We start from the raw sequence: 19,701 nt of genomic DNA, 5'->3' as shown, positions 1-19,701 counted from the left end.
CCGAAAAAAATCGGCGTGGGGGGTCCCCCCAAAGTCCACAACAGACCCTTGTCCGAGCACGCTACCCGGCCGGCCAGGAAAGGGGGGCGAGCGTCCTTAGCCCCCACCCCAAAGCACCTTGTCCCCATGTTGATGAGGACAAGGGCCTCTTCCCGACCACCAACGGCCAGGGTCAGGGTCTGCGGGCGGGGAGCCCCCTTTAATAATACATAATTATGTCACATGAGTTGGTCACATGGGTTGATGTCACATGGGGACTGTGACATCGTAAGGGGGCGGGGTCACCATGTGACACCAACCCATGTGACATAAAGCCATGTGACACCGCCCCTTGTCCCTATATAAGTGGCCGCGCAGCGCGTCCCTGGCATTGTGGCCGGAGAGAGCGTTGAGTCAACATCTCCAGGAGAAAAAGGAGAAGAAGAAGAAGAAGAACGGAAGGCGGCAGCGGTGACAGAAGACCCGGCCACCGCCTGTAAAAGAGCTATAAGAAGGCGCGGTGGCCCGGCAGAAGAACCGAAGAGGGGGACAAGACCCCCGAGGTCGGGAGAAGAGACCGGCGGCGAGGAAGAAAGCCGGACTCCTCCGCTAGCAAAAGAGCTACAAGAAGATAGCGGAGGAGTCCGACGAGAAGACCCCCGAAGACGGAAGACCCCCGGAGCTGTGCAATAAAGTATTTTATCTCGTGTGTTGTGTTTTTTTTTTGTACTTTTATTTTACAGGTGAATGGGTAGGGGTACATTGTACTCCATACTCATTCACATAGGGTGGGGGCTGGTATCCGGGGGCCCCCTTATTAAAGGGGGCTCCCGGATTCCGATAAGCCCCCCGCCCGCAGACCCCGACAACCAACGGCCAGGGTTGTCGGGAAGAGGCCCTTGTCCTCATCAACATGGGGACAAGGTGCTTTGGGGTGGGGGGGCCGCACGGCCCCCCCCTTCCCCAAGGCACCCCCCATGTTGAGGGCACGCGGCCTGGTATGGTTAAGGAGGGGGGGAGGCGCTCGCTCGCCCCCCTTTCCTGGCCGGCCGGGTAGCATGCTCGGACAAGGGTCTGTTGTGGACTTGGGGGGGACCCCCACGCCGATTTTTTTCGGCGTTGGGGGTTCCCCTTTAAGTCCATACCAGGCGGCGGGGCCAGCGACGTCTCCTTCGCGGGCCCCGCCTACCTGGAGACGCGCTCGAAATGAGCGGACTTTCCTCCGCGTGTGTGGGCGAGTCCGTTCATTTCGATAGTACGGCGGACTTAGTACGCCGTATTAGTCCGCTGAAAAAGTGCCGTGTGTGGGCAAGTAGCCCGTTCGAAAATTCCGACCGACAGTTTGGCGGACGTCCGCCAGACTAAGTACGTCGGACAGACGGCTACGTGTGTACGCGGCTTTAGGAACGTTAGTCTTGCACTAGAATTCCCACTCCATCTACAGCCAACCAGAGATGGATTGAAATTCAGACAGTTTAGCAGGAAATGGACGAATCTTAATCCGTCTATGTGCAAGCTGGTTGTACTTCAGTACAACTAGACTGAAGGTTTTTAGTTTTTTTGCCCAATCACTGCCAACAGCTATAGCTGCCAACAGTGATCATTATATTCTGTCAGTGGGGAAGGCTCCCCAGGCAGAACACAATAGTGCTGCGGGAGGGATCCACCTATCAACACTATGTGAATCCCGCAAATGTTTTCAGCTTCAACCCTTGCTTGAAAGAAAAGAAAATTGCACAGTGTATGGCCTGCCTAAAAGCTATAGCTATTACAAAGCCAAATTATGTATTCTCCATAATGAAGAAAAATAATTGGAGGGTCCAACAGCATGAAAGAGCCATCATCGCTATTTCCTTGTGTGAAGAGGCAATGACTTTAAGTATTACAGTGATAAGAATCATCTATCATGTTAAGGGAGTGACTAGCCAGCTAAGTCACTGGAGAGGTCAGATGGGCCAAGAAAGAACTTGAGCTGAATATTGTTCCTCTTAATGCTGAAACAGATTGAATTTTAGTTCAAGTGACTGAGTCATTTGCTTTGTTCTAACCTTCTTCTTCTCCGGTGACGTATGTGTGCTCTTGCTCTCCCCTTCCACTTCTGATTCAGTTGTCAGAGGATCACGACCAGTTACTGCTTTGACTCCAAGTGCAGATTCCTCCTCAACTGGCTTCCAACCAGTTAAATCCACTCCAGCTGCACACCACAACTGTGAGAGACAAAAAGGAGTGTTTATCATCTCAAAACAGAGTGTTTTATAGCATTGAATATCTCAGATGTAACTAGGACTAGGTACAAACAGATGGTTATGCTATTACCTTCATAGTGGGGTCTTTCTCCACAAGAGGCCTGCAGTAGACAGGCACTGGAACATTCTTCATGCGATTATCCTCTTGGCCTCCATTTGGACTCAGCTGAAAAAATATCAAGACAAGACATATAAAAATTCTTTGGGGATTCAGAACTTGCATAAAGGGTAACTGAAGTGTAAAGCGTACCATTATAGTTTACACAGGCACTTTTCTTGAGTAGTCAGTTGGGGTGCTCAGCCAGATGGAAACTAGTGGTTTGCACCAGCTGTATGTTCTGGTGTGTTTTGTCTGAAACACAAATTAGTGCACCCTTTCTCAACCAGGGTCTAGACTCTAGAGGAATCTTTGGGTTCCTTCTAAGCCTGAGCATGGCAAAATTATCTTCTACCTACACTAACCACCAGTGCAAGGAAGTACTTTTGCAGCAACCATTAATGTTAGGGCATACCACAATTTTTACTGTATATGTTTCTCTTATGTTGTTATTATTATTATTATTATTATTATTATTAATAATTAAAATAACAATAATTACATTTCAAAATTATGTTGTACAGAGCAGGAGGGTTTAAAATGAATATCTTCTGGGGTAAAGTAAACTAGGTATGCCATATTATTTGTTCCTATATATAAAATGTTCTACAATTTAGCAATCACACTAATGTACTAAAAAACTGTAGGTATAATTATTTTTAGTAGGTGTTCCTGGAGCCCGAAATTATATTTCAAGGGTTCCTCAGAGATAAAAAAAAGTTGAGAAAGGACGCATTTGAATATTCAGGTATCCCATGCAAGGATGGATTTCTCTTTATTTTCTCAAAATTCAAAGCAAACTTGTGCTTTGCCCACCCATTGCAAGAAAACATGTTTGCTTTAGGCTGGCTATACATTGATACATTTTTTTCATTCAACCTACAGGTTCCTCTAGCCACATTATACAGGATGAATGGAAGAATCTCTCTGCAGGGCTATTTTATTCTGATGGTGGCAGCGGTCAGAATACCCAATTATTGGCGGTATCTGATTGGTTGAAAACTCGGTTCAGCCAAAATTTTCGGCTCCTTTGATTTTTCAGTGGAAGGATTTTGGATTGAAGGGGACTGACAGTGCTACCTATTACTCGAATTTAGGTTGGTTTATCAAGAAGCGCCTTCAATTTGCACAGTGTAGCTTAGTGACTTGCAACATACACAATAATGTCTGTTCCATTTTCTATGAGATGAGTGCTTGGAAATGTTTTTATTGATCATATCTGAGGATGAATGTGAGGCAAAACACATTGTGAGACATTTATTAAGCAAATCAACAACATCGTTAGACGCAAATCAGTCTTTCTCTCACGTAGCAAAGTCTATATGCAGTCGTTTTGTATATTTGTCACCCGTACACCTGTAATCATGGGCAGCAAGCTGTGATAGATTTATCATTGAAGAGGAGACAGATTTTCATTCCAAGCAGATGCATAGTTAAGAAGTGGTCAGGGTCAGGTTGTATGTTGTCACAGTGCTATTTTAAAGCAGCTGATACATACATTTATGGAGATATTTAGCATTTTTGTGGCACAGCAAGACAATGTTTAACAGGAACAGTGATAAGGATTTTGCCTGAGATTAACAACAAGATTACATTTTGAATGGTACCCCAATAAACTAACACAAAACACCCACACTGCAGCAAATCACAACGTATATAACGTGTGTTGTGGTGTGCTGTGTCAGAAAAAAAAGATGTGTGTTTTTTTGTCCATTGCTGTGCATTGGCAGCCTATTCATAATGAATGGGCTGCCTTGACACAATGCACACTAAACTGCAACATAATGCAAGCTAAGCGTACTAATCCCAACGCACACGTTCCTGTTGAAGTGGCTGTGCAAATGAGTGGGTGCTGCAACGACCAACAGCTGGAACCGATCAAAATCAAAATGAAAAATTGTCACCAGCACACCAGGGATCTCAAAAAATGGGCCCAGAGCTTTGATAAATATCACATAATTACAGCAGTGAGCAACGTTTCGAAGCCTCAAAGGACCAATTCATCAGGCATTTTTTCATAATGCAAGCTAACACACGAGCGTTAACACACCAAAACAGATTGCACAAGTTGAAATGGGCCCACATACTTCCTGCCTCTTGGCCAACTGCCTTTTGTCATCCTCTCCTACCCCAGTTCCATGGAAAGTTTTAGTATCACGCTAACAAAATTGGATATCATGACCACAAAAGTCTCCCGAAAAGCGTTTGCATAAATGTGGCTTTTAATGCAATCTACTGATAAACTTTAAAAAACACTCCTGATGCTTTCTTTTCTACACACTAGGTCTCTGTTGATGTTTGCATGCCCATGTAAGGAGATATAACCTAATTGTTTATCATCTAGCCCAGGGATTTCCAAACTTTCGAAACAAAGGGCCAGTTTACAGTGCTTCAAGGGCGCTGGACTATGGCCATTGGGCATAGAAAATGTCCTGATGTCAGTGGGAAAAAACAATACCCCATCTTTGGTGTCAGTGGAAGGAATAGTGCCCCATCTTTGTTGTAATTGAGAGGAATTGTGTCCCGTCATTAAGAGGAATAGTGCCCAATCATTGGTGTCAGTGGGAGGAATTGTGCCCCATCATTGGTGTCACTTGGAGGAATTGCGCCCCATCATTGGTGTCACTGGGAGGAATTGCGCCCCATCATTGGTGTCACTGGGAGGAATTGCGCCCCATCATTGGTGTCACTGGGAGGATTTGTGCCCCATCATTGGTCATTGGGAAGAATTGTGCCCCATCATTGGGCCCCTTTGTTTGAGTAATTGGGCCCAATTGTTAGTTTAATTGGGAGGGATTGTGTCCCTTAATGTGTGTCATTGGGGGGAATTATGCCCAACTGTTGGTATTGGTGAATGAAATAGTGCCCCAAGGGCCAGATAAAACCTAGCCACATTTGGCCCCTGGGCCGCAGTTTGGAGACCACTGATCTAGGCTTAGCTAGGGTTACAGTTGTCATCGGTACGGGAATAGAGGGGACATTTTCCAATGGGGCACTTGTTCTGATGACAGCCGCCAAAGGTGGAATTTTACCTAATTTTGAGGAAATTTCCACTTACTTGCTGTGGGGTCTCTGGAGACTGATTAAGACACAAACAGACAGAGTTTCTCACCATTCTAATTTAAAAGTTTTTGCATAGTGTTACACTTTTTGTATTCACTTTAGGGAAGGGCCAATTAAATCAGCAGTGGATAGACAGCCATCAACAAGGCCTCTCCATTACTATCTGTCTGACCTCCATGCTGGCAGCACTAAGATCAAGCCCCCTCTTTTCCATTCTTGATATGTCTGTGGAAGTGTAACAGCTGCACAATTCTCCATTACTTTAGACAGCTATTTTAAGGCCAAAATAGCATTTCATAAGAAATCAATAAGAACCTCATAATTATTTTCTACTTCCCCGAGAGGATCCAAGATATCTAGATACTGCTTTAATACACAAAATTGCTGACTTCACTCCCTGTAGACAAAGTAAACCCCAACCAGTGAAGCAGACTTCAGTCACCAACCTGCTTATACTTAGCAGGCAAGCTCCACCCACAGGCCTGCAGACGACCATCGTCGTTGCGCACGTGCTCCCGCACTTGGCGGTACTGCTCCCGTTTTTGCTCACGGCGAGCTGAGGACGCGCAGTCGCTGAGGAGAGAAGCCACAGTGTTACTTCTCAATCTAGAAAAAAAGAAAGAGGGAGAGAGGGTGCAGAGCGTCAGGGGGAGAGCAGAAAGCAAAGCAGCAAGGGTTACAGGCAGTGCATGGGCAATGTGCAATGTTCCTAGTAAACAGAGTGACCTGGAAATTGAAGAATCAAATGATTATTCCAATGGGAGCTACATTGCTGGTCTGCCTATTCCTGCAACCTTTCAAACCTGTCAGCCTTTTTAATGTGACCTCTACTCAGTCTTAGACTTGTAAAAGAAAACAGGTTGCCTAAGACCAGACATCATAAGTGTCTGTGCCGACGGGCTTTGGAGTCGTGTCAATTAGGTGGAGATCACTCTGAGATCATTCAGATTTATTTGATAGATGCATCTGACCTGCTCCAAGTGGTTCTTGCATTCCAATAGACTTGTATGGGAATGCAAAACCATTTATAATGTGCCTGTCGTTGCCCACTACTAACCCAAGAGTTCCTGCACATGGGGCTTACACAAGCTTTCTAGATGCCTGCCATAATTTTCTGGACCCAGGAAGAATCATGTGCCACATACAGCCTGCCATACAAATGAATGGCTGCACATGGCCACATTCTTGCCAGGCCTCTAAAATTTGTTTGTAATCCCCACATGCATGGACCCTTACTTAATCAGAAGAGGCTCTTCTGTGACCTTCTCTGATTTAGTTTGACTTTTTTACTAGGCCTGACTTTCATAATTTAATGGCTACAACTCCACCAAATAACATTCCACCCTTAAGCAGCATGTTGGCATAAAAACTTTAAAATTGGGGCTGTACAGTGGCTTAGTGGTTAGCATTACTGCCTGGGCTCTAAGCACTTGACTGAGTGGCAGCAAAAGAAATTCAGAGGGACTAGAGACTGACACGTCCCCTTCCTCTGCATTCCTCTCAGCAAGTGTTTCCAGCCGGGACAAGGGCCCGTTATCGAGTGGCCTTCTACTTGCCAACTAATATGTCAGACAACTGCAGGAGGAGTGGGGGTAACCTGTCTGACCTTTCTAGGAATGCGGCGCTACCTAAAAGTGCTAAAACTAATAAATGAATAATAATCCCAAAATCAATGTAAATCAAATAATATCCACTAAATGAAACATGGATATAATAAGAAAATGAATCAATATAAATAATCCAAATTAAGATACGCGTGCACGTAATAAATGTGCAACAATTAGTGAATGAAAGTCCGTGAAAAAATCAATCCAGTGATTAATAGAAATAATCTGCATAGATAATCCAAATGTAAACAAGCGTATATAAAAAATATATATATATATAAAAATATATAAAAATATATAAAGTGAAAATTCGTGAAAAACAAATATAGTGATTATTTAAATAATCAATATACACACGTGATTGTCCATAAATAAAGTGCACTGATGACTGATAAAATTTGCAAAAAATATATAAATAAAGTTCATGCAAAAAAGTGTGAAGAATCAATTCCCCAGAGTGGCAAATCACTGCAAACTTCAGTGCTTAATGGGTGCACCAACTATTTTCCCCAGCCTCTCACCTCCAATAGCTGGTAAATAGGCACTGTGTAAAAGGATAACTGCTGGCTTCTTTTTCATTCAGTCACACTGCTCCACCGCTGTTTGTATTTCACTGTAAGGTTATGTATTATATGCCCTCCCAATAGCTCCAGGAAATCCAAGCCATATAGAATGGAAAAACACAGAGGGCTTTCATGTGTAGTATCTTCGCTATTTTATTGAAATAAAAGGTAAAATCCACACTTACATTCACAAATACAGCAGAGTGTGCAGCAACCGCGGACTTCCGGTTTCGGCCGTAAACCGGAAGTGATAGGTCCGACACCAAATTCCTTCCCTAATGGAAGGGAAGGAATTTGGTGTCGGACCTATCACTTCCGGTTTACGGCCGAAACCGGAAGTCCGCGGTTGCTGCACACTCTGCTGTATTTGTGAATGTAAGTGTGGATTTTACCTTTTATTTCAATAAAATAGCGAAGATACTACACATGAAAGCCCTCTGTGTTTTTCCATTCTATATGGCTTGGATTTCCTGGAGCTATTGGGAGGACATATAATACATAACCTTACAGTGACATACAAACAGCGGTGGAGCAGTGTGACTGAATGAAAAAGAAGCCAGCAGTTATCCTTTTACACAGTGCCTATTTACCAGCTATTGGAGGTGAGAGGCTGGGGAAAATAGTTGGTGCACCCATTAAGCACTGAAGTTTGCAGTGATTTGCCACTCTGGGGAATTGATTCTTCACACTTTTTTGCATGAACTTTATTTATATATTTTTTGCAAATTTTATCAGTCATCAGTGCACTTTATTTATGGACAATCACGTGTGTATATTGATTATTTAAATAATCACTATATTTGTTTTTCACGAATTTTCACTTTATATATTTTTATATATTTTTATATATATATATTTTTTATATACGCTTGTTTACATTTGGATTATCTATGCAGATTATTTCTATTAATCACTGGATTGATTTTTTCACGGACTTTCATTCACTAGTTGTTGCACATTTATTACGTGCACGCGTATCTTAATTTGGATTATTTATATTGATTCATTTTCTTATTATATCCATGTTTCATTTAGTGGATATTATTTGATTTACATTGATTTTGGGATTATTATTCATTTATTAGTTTTAGCACTTTTAGGTAGCGCCGCATTCTTATTAATCTATATACCTATTTTTTAGTGCAGAGATCACTGTTTTTATGCTGGCTGCTTCCTATGCGCATCAATTTTGTATTTTCCTAGGACATATTAGGTGGAGCGCACTAGTTTACCCTTTACACTGTCTGACCTTTCACCTTGTCTACTGGGGGACAGAACACTAAAAAAGGAAGCTCACTAATAATAAAGTACAATTAAAACTAAGTTAGAAAGGTGCACAGAGCAGGAGAAATATTGCTAACAGCAGGCATTACCTATGGAACCTGGAACTAATAGGTTCACCCAAAAATATACATCTCCACATCACTGAGATTAGTAGGATTAGTATGCTCAAGCTATTGGCAAGCAGTGGGGTACAAATGCAAAGGCTGTGGCATGGACCAATCAGAAACCTTGTTAGCTGTGGCCCTACTGGTTAGGTTATATTAGAGATATTACGTACAAACTAAGGCACACTTTTTTCATTTTTTTGTTAGTAGCATACATATTGCAGGTTCAAAAGGAATGAATAGTTAGTTAAATGGGAATACAGAAGGAAGACTGCTTAGAAAAATAGAAAGATAATGCTTTGGTCACAATTATGAATATTTCTTTTGATTTATCATTACAATTACACATGGAAAATACTCATACAGCATTTATTTTGAAGCATGTGAAATGTACTTTAAGCGCTTGTTCACACCACAATGTGGTGCAGGAAACTCATGTACTGTATGCATTTCCAGCACTGCATTTAAAATGCACTGGGTATGCACATCTGCTGCGGGTGCCAATGTATTCCTAAGGACACCCCAAACGCAGTACGTTTGTCTCCACCGAAACCATGCTATCAGGTGTAATGAGTTTTTGAAAAGTAGTGCATGCACTACTTTGATATGATCCAGTGGGATTTCAGCCCATTCAAATGAATAGGCTAAAATCCCACTGCACTGAATTGCACAGGAATAGTGGTCCACATTCCTGTACGATTCAGGTGTAAACTGGCCCTAAAGAGTTGTTTTACCAGTAAGGTAACATATGCAGACTTACAGGCTACTTGATTTCATATAATAGATTAATCATGCAATATGTTGCAGTATGAAGGAATTTGTCATGAGAAATACAGTATATGTGGTTTACTGTTGCCGATTTCCTTATGAAAATACTAATTAATTTGCTGGTACTCTGACTTGTATGCTTTATTAGAAAAGGGCTACACAGGTGATTATATACTATGAACAAACAAGAATCAGCAAAGCTCATGCCCCATAGTGGTTGGAGAGCTCCAACCCAGTAGGGAATGTGCCAGACCGCGGGAGAAAGACCACTGCTTCCACAAAGAGAGCAAGGCTCTTCCTCTGCAGCGAGCTGGCAGGGTGCAGGCAGGGCCGGACTTTCAATAGGGCTTGACGGGGCTCAAGCCCATGGGCCCCGTCCAATAGGGGGCCCCGCGAGCCCCGCCAGCCCATACACGAGGCGTCCGCGCTATAACGTCCCTGGACGTCCTCCTCTCGTTTACTTCCCCTGATGCGTGCCGCGGGCGCGCATCGGGGAAGTACTGTGTCGACTCGGCAGTGTCCCTTGGACACAGCCAAACAGCCAATCACAGATCATGCTAAATGGCCAATCACAGCGGCCATTTAGCACTGATCTGAGTGTCCAATGGCAATGAGAGATGATATCATGAGATCATCTCTCATCGCCGGCTCTCCCCCTCACAGAGACAGCCTGTGAGGAGGGAGAGCGACGTGCATTTCACTGTGAGTAAAAGAAATAAAAAAAAACAGTGTAAAGTGCTGTCCCCAGTGCCACCTGTCCCATCTGTCCCCAGTGCCACCTGTCCCATCTGTCCCCAGTGCCACCTGTCCCATCTGTCCCCAGTGCCACCTGTCCCATCTGTCCCCAGTGCCACCTGTCCCCAGTGCCACCTGTCCCCAGTGCCATCTGTCCCCAGTGCCACCTGTCCCCAGTGCCACATATAAGTGCCATCTGTACTTAGTGCCATCTGTCATCAGTGCCACCTGTCCCCAGTGCCACTGCCATGTATAAGTGCCACCTGTCCCCAGTGCCATCTGTCCCATCTGTCCCCAGTGCCACCTGTCCCCAGTGCCATCTGTCCCCAGTGCCACCTGTCCCCAGTGCCACGTATAAGTGCCATCTGTACTTAGTGCCATCTGTCATCAGTGCCACCTGTCCCCAGTGCCACTGCCATGTATAAGTGCCACCTGTCCCCAGTGCCATCTGTCCCACCTGTCCCCAGTGCCATCTGTCCCCAGTGCCACCTGTCCCCAGTGCCACATATAAGTGCCATCTGTACTTAGTGCCATCTGTCATCAGTGCCACCTGTCCCCAGTGCCACTGCCATGTATAAGTGCCACCTGTCCCATCTGTCCCATCTGTCCCCAGTGCCACCTGTCCCCAGTGCCATCTGTCCCCAGTGCCACCTGTCCCCAGTGCCACGTATAAGTGCCATCTGTACTTAGTGCCATCTGTCATCAGTGCAACCTGTCCCCAGTGCCACGTATAAGTGCCATCTGTCATCAGTGCCACCTGTCCCCAGTGCCACGTATAAGTGCCATCTTTCATCAGTGCCACCTGTCCCCAGTGCCACGTATAAGTGCCATCTGTCCCCAATGCCACCTGTCCCCAGTGCCACATATAAGTGCCATCTGTCATCAGTGCCATCTGTCCCCAATGCCACCTGTCCCCAGTGCCACATATAAGTGCCATCTGTCCCCAATGCCACCTGTCCCCAGTGCCACATATAAGTGCCATCCGTCATCAGTGCCATCTGTCCCCAGTGCCACGTATAAGTGCCATCTTTCATCAGTGCCACCTGTCCCCAGTGCCACGTATAAGTGCCATCTTTCCCCAATGCCACCTGTCCCCAGTGCCACATATAAGTGCCATCTGTCATCAGTGCCATCTGTCCCCAGTGCCACGTTTAAGTGCCATCCGTCATCAGTGCCACCTGTCCCCAGTGCCACTGCCATGTATAAGTGCCACCTGTCCTCAGTGCCATCTGTCCCCAGTGCCACATATAAGTTCAATGTTATTTTGTTATATTCTTGCAATTGATTTGTTATGATTGCAACCTTACAAGGTAGTTGATTCAAGTTTTTCAATATTTTTTCCAGGTAAATAAGTGTTTTATGTTCTCATTCTGACCAAGACATTTGTGCATTGCAATAAACACTTGATCACTTTGAACTTTTTTCATCATTATTTATTTATTGGAAAAAAGCTTTTCAAGCTTCAATCGGTAATCGATTATTACTTTTTTTTAGCATTTTACGCTGTCTATGGTACCAGTCACCTTTTAAAAGTAGCTTGGCACTTCAAATAACGATTGGATCGATTATATTGTTACGGCACCAGATGGCGACAAATTAATATAGAAGGTAGGGCCCGAAAGTGACTCAAGCCCAGGGGCCCCCAGCACCCTAAGTCCTGCCCTGGGTGCAGGCTTCTCCACTCAGGCTGGGCTGCTTTTTAAAGAAATGTAATCTTGATGTAATGCCACGTACACACGACCGGTTTTCCTGTTGGGATAAACTCCGAAGGTTTTTCCGACGGAGTTCCGACAGAGTTCTGCTGAAACTGTTGTGCGTACACACGATCACACCAAAGTCTGATCGTTAAGAACGAGGTGACGTACAGCACTTATGACTGCACTAGAAAAAGGAAGTTCAATAGCCAGTAGCCAATAGCCTCCATCTCGTACTTGCTTCAGAGCATGCGTCGTTTTTGGTCTGTCGGAACAGCATACAGACAAACGATTTGGAATTGTTTCTGTTGGAAAGATTTAAAACATGTTCTATTTCTAGGTCCGTCAGCATTTTCGTAAAAAAAAAAGTCAGATGAGGCATACACACGATCGGAATATACGATGAAAAGATTCCGTCTGACTTTTTCTGTCGGGCATTACCCTCGTGTGTACATGGCATAAGACTTGGCACACCTTTTGCTATGTTGCACCTGCAATGTATTTAGCTAATTTAAACAGAAAGCTCTGGTTTAAAACACAACTCCACTTCGGGTTTGATTGGTGAGATGAGTATCAGAGGAGAAAAGTAAGATGGTATCAAGTTTTTAATATCTGATTGAAACCCAATCTAACCTTTCTTCAGTCCATCCAAAGAAAAATGGCCTTTAAAACTAACTTCACAACAGAACCATAATATAACAGAAAATGTGCTTACTCATCGGGGAAGAACTCTATGGTGCGCCCCCCTGTGGATATCTGGCACATGGTGTGGCTTCGACGCTGGCTAAACCCAGCTGGTGTCGGGGACTTGTAGTGGATGTTGACAGGGGGGTAGGTCCTCTTTGCTGGAGGAGGGCTGGATGATGAACTGAACAGTCTGCTGAAGCTGAAAACAGAGAAAGATGTAGAGTATGTCATCACAGAATAGTCTTTTGCTTCAGGAAATAAATGCACTTTTATTTTCCCCAATATTTATGACGTTGGTTCAGCATCTCTTTTACCCTTGACAAAAATAATTCTTATTATAGTTTTGATTATTTTTAGGAAATAATACTTCATTACAAAGTTAGTTCTTACATACTGTACATATAATATAATATACTGTACATAGGCACACCAATGCTTACAGCAGAAACAAGATAGTGTTATCTAACAGATTACATTTGATACATTTGTTATGCGTTATGAAGACCAGTTTGCATTTTCATTCAGGTATTAATGCTTCAATTTAGTACAATTCTCTATTATTATTCTCTATTATTATTACAACAAAATGCATGTGTGAGCCAGTCATTGATGTTTTGTTTAGTGCATCTTGACTCAAGCCCTGGGACACCTGCTCGTATTTTATTAAGTCTCATCAGTTATTGTAACCAAGAATGTAGAATAAGAGAAAAAGATTAGAATAGAATGATAGCCATTATGTATAGAATTCTTAGACTGGAATAGGAAATTGACCTTTGAAGAGGTAAACCATGGATGTTCAACCTGTGACCTACGGGCCGCATGCAGCCCAAGATGACTATGAATGCGGCCCAACACAAAATTGGAAACGTACTTAAAAATTTTGTTTTTTGGGGGGGGAATTTTGTGTAAAAATGTGTTTACACTTAGCGAACACATAAGGCCAAAGAAAGAATTGACAGCATCTCCGGGCTTTTATACGTTTTATCTTTCCAAAGACAATGGGGTTTTTTGCCTTCCTCTGGATCAACTGTGGGTATAGAATTGGGTATATGGGATTGTATGATATTATTATTTATTTTAATTTTTTTGTGGTTGAACTGGATGTCTTTTTGCAACCTGACTAACTATGTAACTATGTAACAATGTGCTCACTTTTCATAATTACGCCTTATGCATGCCATCAGTTTTCGGCAGCACTGATATTTGTGAGCAATCGTTTTCAAGGACGAAGCACATGAAGAGCAAAATTAGAACCAAAATATCTAATAAGCACCTGAAGAATTTATTGAAAATTGCTACAACCAGATACTGATTATTTATCAAAAACAGTGTCAAATGTCACTTGTTTTATGTTGCCCTCTTACTTTTATAATAAAAAGTAATACAAAAGAATTAAAGTGGTTGTAAACCCTTACAACCAACTTTGACCTACAGGTAAGCCTAGATTAAGGCTTACCTGTAGGTCCAAGAAATATCTCCTAAACCTATATGGTTTAGGAGATATTTACCCAAAGACAGCCTCCGCTGTCTACGACGCATGCGCCGTAGACAGCGGCGCGCAGGCACACTGGGCAGGCCGCAGATCGCAGCGATATGCCGCGAGTGTCGGCTCCCGTGCGCATGCGCGGGAGTGACGTCATCGTGGCCCCGGCGAATCACATCGCCGGAGCAGCGAGACCCGGAAGTCGCTCCAGGATACATGGCAGCCGCGAAGAGGAAGACGGAGGACCGCTTTGGGGGCTTCGTTCTCAGGTAAGTTATTCATAATGAGCTAGTATGCTATGCATACTAGCTCATTATGCCTTTGCCTTACAGGGTGCGTTTTAAAAAAATAAATACATTTGCCTTTACTTCCTCTTTAAGTTACATTATCTATATCAGTGATCGGTAAATTGTGATGCGCCTGACTTTTTCTGCTCATCGTCTATCCTTATAGTTTTTTTTATGTGTGGCCCAAGACAATTCCCTTTCTTCCAATGTGGCCCAAAAAAGTCAAAAGGTTGGACACCCCTGAGGTAAACAGAAGAGCCACTAACATTTCATAACTATAAGTTGCCAGCCCCCCTTCCCATTGTGCCCCTTCTCCCCTGTGCTTATCCTCCCTCCTATGTCTTTTTTGACTCTTAAGTCAATCCTACAATAGAATTTGCTCCTCATTATGTTTTCAGTTATTTGGTCCAGGGACTACAGGTCCTCTCAAAGAGTTCTACTTTTTCATTAGCAAGGCTTGCTCTTTTTGCATGGAAGATTATCTAAGTTATTTTGTTCTTAACTCACTTTTGAGGATTTCCATGATCTAGAAATAGTTAACTCAACACTAGTAACTACATTCAACATTACATAATTGGAATTGTATGTAATGTTGAAGATGTTTTGTTACCACTTCTTCAGTTCTAATGAGTTTCAAAAAGATACTTCAGCATTTATATCTACACAGGCAACACTGACAACTTAATCCAATCACCATGGAATGTGTAGATCATGGGCGCTCCAGCTGTGGCCCTCCAGCTGTTGCGGAGCTACAAGCCCCATCTTGCCTCTGCCTTTGGGTGTCATGCTTGGAACTGTCAGCCTTGCATTGCCTCATGGTACTTGTAATTCCGCAACAGCCGGAGGGCCACAGGTTGTGCATCCATGGTGTAGATGTTGATTGTCCAAGAGCAGGATAGGAGGTGTGGGTGATGACATCAATATCTTCACCTCGTCTAATTTTTAGTTACTCTAGCTTGATGTAGATGTCATCATTCCCACTTCTTGCCAGACCTACTCTCTATCCTAAATCTGCACCTCACTTTCCTTGAAAAAAAGGGCCCTTTTCCTTAAGGTGTAGGAAAACTGCTGAGTCTTGGCCTGTAGAATTTGCCCTCCTATGCTGGGTAATTTGTTTGTTAAAAGGTTGACCTGTCGCACCAATGTACACGTCTTTGCATTCCTTACTACATTGCATTGCATATACCAAGCCACTTTGCTAATGTTTGGGTGTTCAGTCTTTAGAATGTACCAGCCTCTGTCTCAGTGTATTCTTGAGGGCTTGAAGTACACAAAAATGCAATGTTTATTAAAGAAGAATTCCAGGGGAAAAAAAAATCCCATGCAGTGGGGTTGTGCCTGCACTGCATGGGTCAACTGCTCATTTTATCCAGGGGCACTCAGAGAGGATATACTTGCCTGTTACTTCGATCCTCCAGAAAACAGCACTCCCCACATCCATGGGTTGGGCTGTTCCTGCCATCTTCATGCCCAGAGCCAGTCTATGAGTGTGATGACAGGAACAGTCCATGCACAAGACCTCTTTCATGCCAGGGGATGCAGGAGCAGCAGGGATTGGCTTTGCTCTCAAAAGACTGGGGTATTAGGTGACAATATCTCTGCTCTCCTCACCCCTAGACAAAAACGAGCAATTAACCTCTTGCTGACCAAGGTGGGCTCTCCTGTGAAAACCCCCGTAGGTGTACGCCGGTCTGTGCATGAAGGCTAGCGGGCACTCGGCGCGATCGCGGTATACAGAGGCAGAACAGGGAACTGCCTATGTACACAAGGCAATTCCCCGTTCTGCCTAGTGACATGTCAGAGATCTTCTGTTCCCAGTCATCATCGGGAACAAGGATCTCTGTCGTGTCCTAGGTAGCCCATCACCCCGGCAGTTAGAACATGCTGAGGGAACACAGTTAACCCCTTGATTGCCCCTTAGTGTTAACCCTTTCCCTGCCAGTGACATTTATACAGTAATCAGTGGCTATTTTTCCGTTCTGATCGCTGTATAAATGCCACTGGTCCCAAAAAAGTGTCAAAAGTGTCAGATCTCTCCGCCGCAATGTCGCAGTCCCGCAAAAAAAACGCAGATCGCCGCCATTACTAGTAAAAAAAAATATATATAATAAAAACGTCATAAATCTATTCCCTATTTTGTAGACACTATAACTTTTGCGCAAACCAATCAATATATGCTTATTGCGATTTTTTTTACCAAAAATATGTAGAAGAAGAAATATTGGCCTAAACTGATGAAGACATTTTATTTTTTATTTTTTTTTGGGGCTATTTATTATAGCAAAAAGTAAAAAATATTGTTTTTTTTTTTCAAAATTGACAATTTTTGTTTGTTTATAGCGCAAAGAACCCCCCAAAAAACACAGAGGTGATCAAATACCACCAAAAGAAAGCTCTATTTGTGAGGAAAAAAAAACCATAAATTTTGTTTGGGTACAGCGTCACACGGCCACGCAATTGTCAGTTAAAGCAACGCAGTGCCGTATCGCAAAAAAGGGCCTGGTCATTAAGGGGGCAAATCCTTCTGGGGCTGAAGTCGTTAACGAATTAAAAAATTCCTGGAGTTCTTCTTTAAGGATCCTTCTGTTTCCAACAATCCAGCTATATACCGCATGACCATATTATGTTCTCCCTTCTGTTTGATGGTCTTGTGTTTTTGCTTACCCTTGCAGATGTTTAATCTAAAACGTAGTCGGGGTTGCCACAAATTCAGCCCAATGTTTCAGAGATCTAACAACCCACAGTTTGTGGTACAGTGGATGATGGGAGTGAAAAAAGCAGAGACTGGACTGTGTGGGTAGGTTTCTTGCAGAACTCATGTCCAAGTCAGCTCTCCAAAACGTTACACTGTAATCAGCAGCATTTTCAAAACAGCAACGTTGAAAAAAAATCATATGTCCTATTCTGATGCCAATACTTGTCTATGCGGCTCCTGAGGGATAGAATCGCACAGTATCCACATTTAATTGACTGTCAAAAAACATGACATTATTACTTACAACTGCCAGATGGTGGACTTCTTTTTCTCCTGGACGGACGGGTGTTCCCGGGAGGCCCTAAAACAAGATAAACGTTATAATCTGTGACAGCGACACGGTGGGTCTGACAATGAGGCAATGTGCAGGTTTTTACTCTAATATAAAACAGCCCGGTGTGTTGTGACATTAAAGTGTATGTCTGGGAAAAAATATATGCAGAACAGCTCCGCAGTGCATGCACATTTGTTCTATGTTTTCTATCTGCAGCACAGTGAAATGCATGTTGATTTTCCAGAAATGCACTCAGTTCCTAATTTCCGGTTGTAGACTGCCAACAAATGCCTTTTCTGGACTGAAATTGTAAGGAATGGTGTAGATCCTGCCCTGGTGTTTTGTGTCAAACTACTGAATCCCTTCCACTCTTTTCATCTGCACAACATGAGCATCTAATCTCCAGCACCATAATAAGAACCAGGAGGTCTGATTAGGTCCTTGAGATAACACAGGAAGTGTGCAGAAGACACAGGACAGCTCTGAATTTCAAAAAAGATCAACAGGTATTTTTTTTATTTTGCAGATAATGTACTTTCAATGGTATATTTAACAGACCAAAATGGAGGAAATGTCCACTGTTAGGGTTTACAAACACTTAAAAAAAAAATCACAAGAGAAACAGGGAGTCTTCCATTGCTGAAATCCTACTGAAAATATTAGTTCGCTTTTATGTTGACCGACCGGTCTCAGTACCTCCTAAGGCCCCTTTCACACTGTGGTGGTGGGGGAATCAGCGGTAAAATGCCGCTATTTTTAGCGCTGCTTTACCATCGTTTTAGCAGTGGTATTCGGCCACTAGCGGGGTGGTTTTACCCCCCTGCTAGCGGCCGAGAAAGGGTTAAAACTACCGCAAAGCGCTGCTGCAGCCGCGCTTTGCCAGAGGTATAGCCGTGCTGCCCCATTCATTTCAATGGGCAGGAGCAGTGAAGGAACAATGTATACACCACTCCTTCACCACTCCAAAGATGCTGCTGGCAGGACTTTTTTTACCATCCTGCCAGCACACTGTTCCAGTGTGAAAGCCCTCTGTCTTTCACACTGGAGTGTGAGGAGCGGCTCTTTCGGGGCGCTTTGCAGGCACTATTTTTAGCGCTGTAGCGCCTGCAAAGCGCCCCAGTGTGAAAGGGGTCTTAGTTATTGCCCTGGAATTAAAGGAAAAGTAAGGCCAAAGCGCTTTTGCCCCTACTTCTTCTGTAGATGATTGGGGGATTGTGGAATGGTACTGTGGATACGAGAATTAAGTATATAGTGCCACGTCCCTATAAATTGGATTTTTTTGTTTTAAATAAACAAATGTTAGACATTTAATTCCAAATTCCTATTCATAGAACACACCATAAGCTTCTGAAGAAGTGTCTGTTGAATACACACAACATGTACAGCTGAACTGTATTATGACACACCGCCTCATTTCTCACACGCTATTTTCATCAAGTATTGGAGAGTGGCCTGATTGGTCCCCCACTTTTAGTATATTACTTTATATGTTATGTAGGTGGTGTGTTGTTCGTGCTTCAAGGCGTTTCTGTAAATAGCCAATTAATTTTAATGCAATTGTCTTTGTTTTTGTAATAAATCAATTTTTAATTTATACCTGTGTTATGCCTATAAAGTCCATCATCTGCAATGCAGGGGCATTGATAAAGTGCATTTTGGTGTCAAGTTAGTGACAGCCAGCATTTTCAGAAGAATAGGTCAGCAATTGCTGCTTCCACATTCTGTCACTATGGATTTCCTTTAGGACTTGCTCACATCGCAAAACACATCAAGAGTCAAAATACTTCTTGTTTTAGTATTGCGTTGTATGATGCAAATGTGCATTGGCATGCTACTGTTAAAAAGGGCACATAGATAACCACACTTTTCTATTCAATCTTGCTTTGAGCCTGCGATGATTTGTGCTGAGATGGTGTGAATGTGCCCTTAAAGTGGTTGTAAACCCTTACAAACCATTTTGACCTACAGGTAAGTCCAGATTATAGCTTACCTGTAGGTCCATGAAATATCTCCTAAACCTACATAGTTTAGGAGATATTTACTAAAGGACAGTCACAGCTGTCTACGCTGCATGT

The 19,701-nt window shown here is 43.3% G+C and overlaps 1 protein-coding gene across 12 annotated transcripts in view; it reads right to left on the bottom strand.

Annotated features, from left to right (window-relative positions):
- The window catches only part of MAPK8IP3 (mitogen-activated protein kinase 8 interacting protein 3), a 178,214-nt gene that overhangs the window by 61,084 nt on the left and 97,429 nt on the right, over positions 1–19,701 (bottom strand). For 8 of the 12 annotated variants that reach the window (XM_077449191.1, XM_077449183.1, XM_077449187.1 and 5 more), the window contains 5 exons: positions 17,597–17,653; positions 12,856–13,026; positions 5,832–5,991; positions 2,296–2,391; positions 2,028–2,186 (listed from right to left, as the gene is read on the bottom strand). In XM_077449191.1, the coding sequence (XP_077305317.1) occupies positions 2,028–2,186; positions 2,296–2,391; positions 5,832–5,991; positions 12,856–13,026; positions 17,597–17,653 (643 nt within the window). The remainder of the gene's footprint in view (positions 1–2,027; positions 2,187–2,295; positions 2,392–5,831; positions 5,992–12,855; positions 13,027–17,596; positions 17,654–19,701) is intronic. The other 4 variants (XM_077449188.1, XM_077449186.1, XM_077449192.1 and 1 more) reach the window with 1 other exon arrangement.

This window comes from Lithobates pipiens, unplaced genomic scaffold (genome assembly GCF_037356315.1).
Source record: "Lithobates pipiens isolate NorthernLeopardFrog02 unplaced genomic scaffold, aLitPip1_a1.2 Scaffold_22, whole genome shotgun sequence".
Taxonomy (NCBI): domain Eukaryota; kingdom Metazoa; phylum Chordata; class Amphibia; order Anura; family Ranidae; genus Lithobates; species Lithobates pipiens.
Note: the sequence above shows the minus strand (reverse complement) of the source record. Positions and strands in the feature narration are given on the sequence as shown.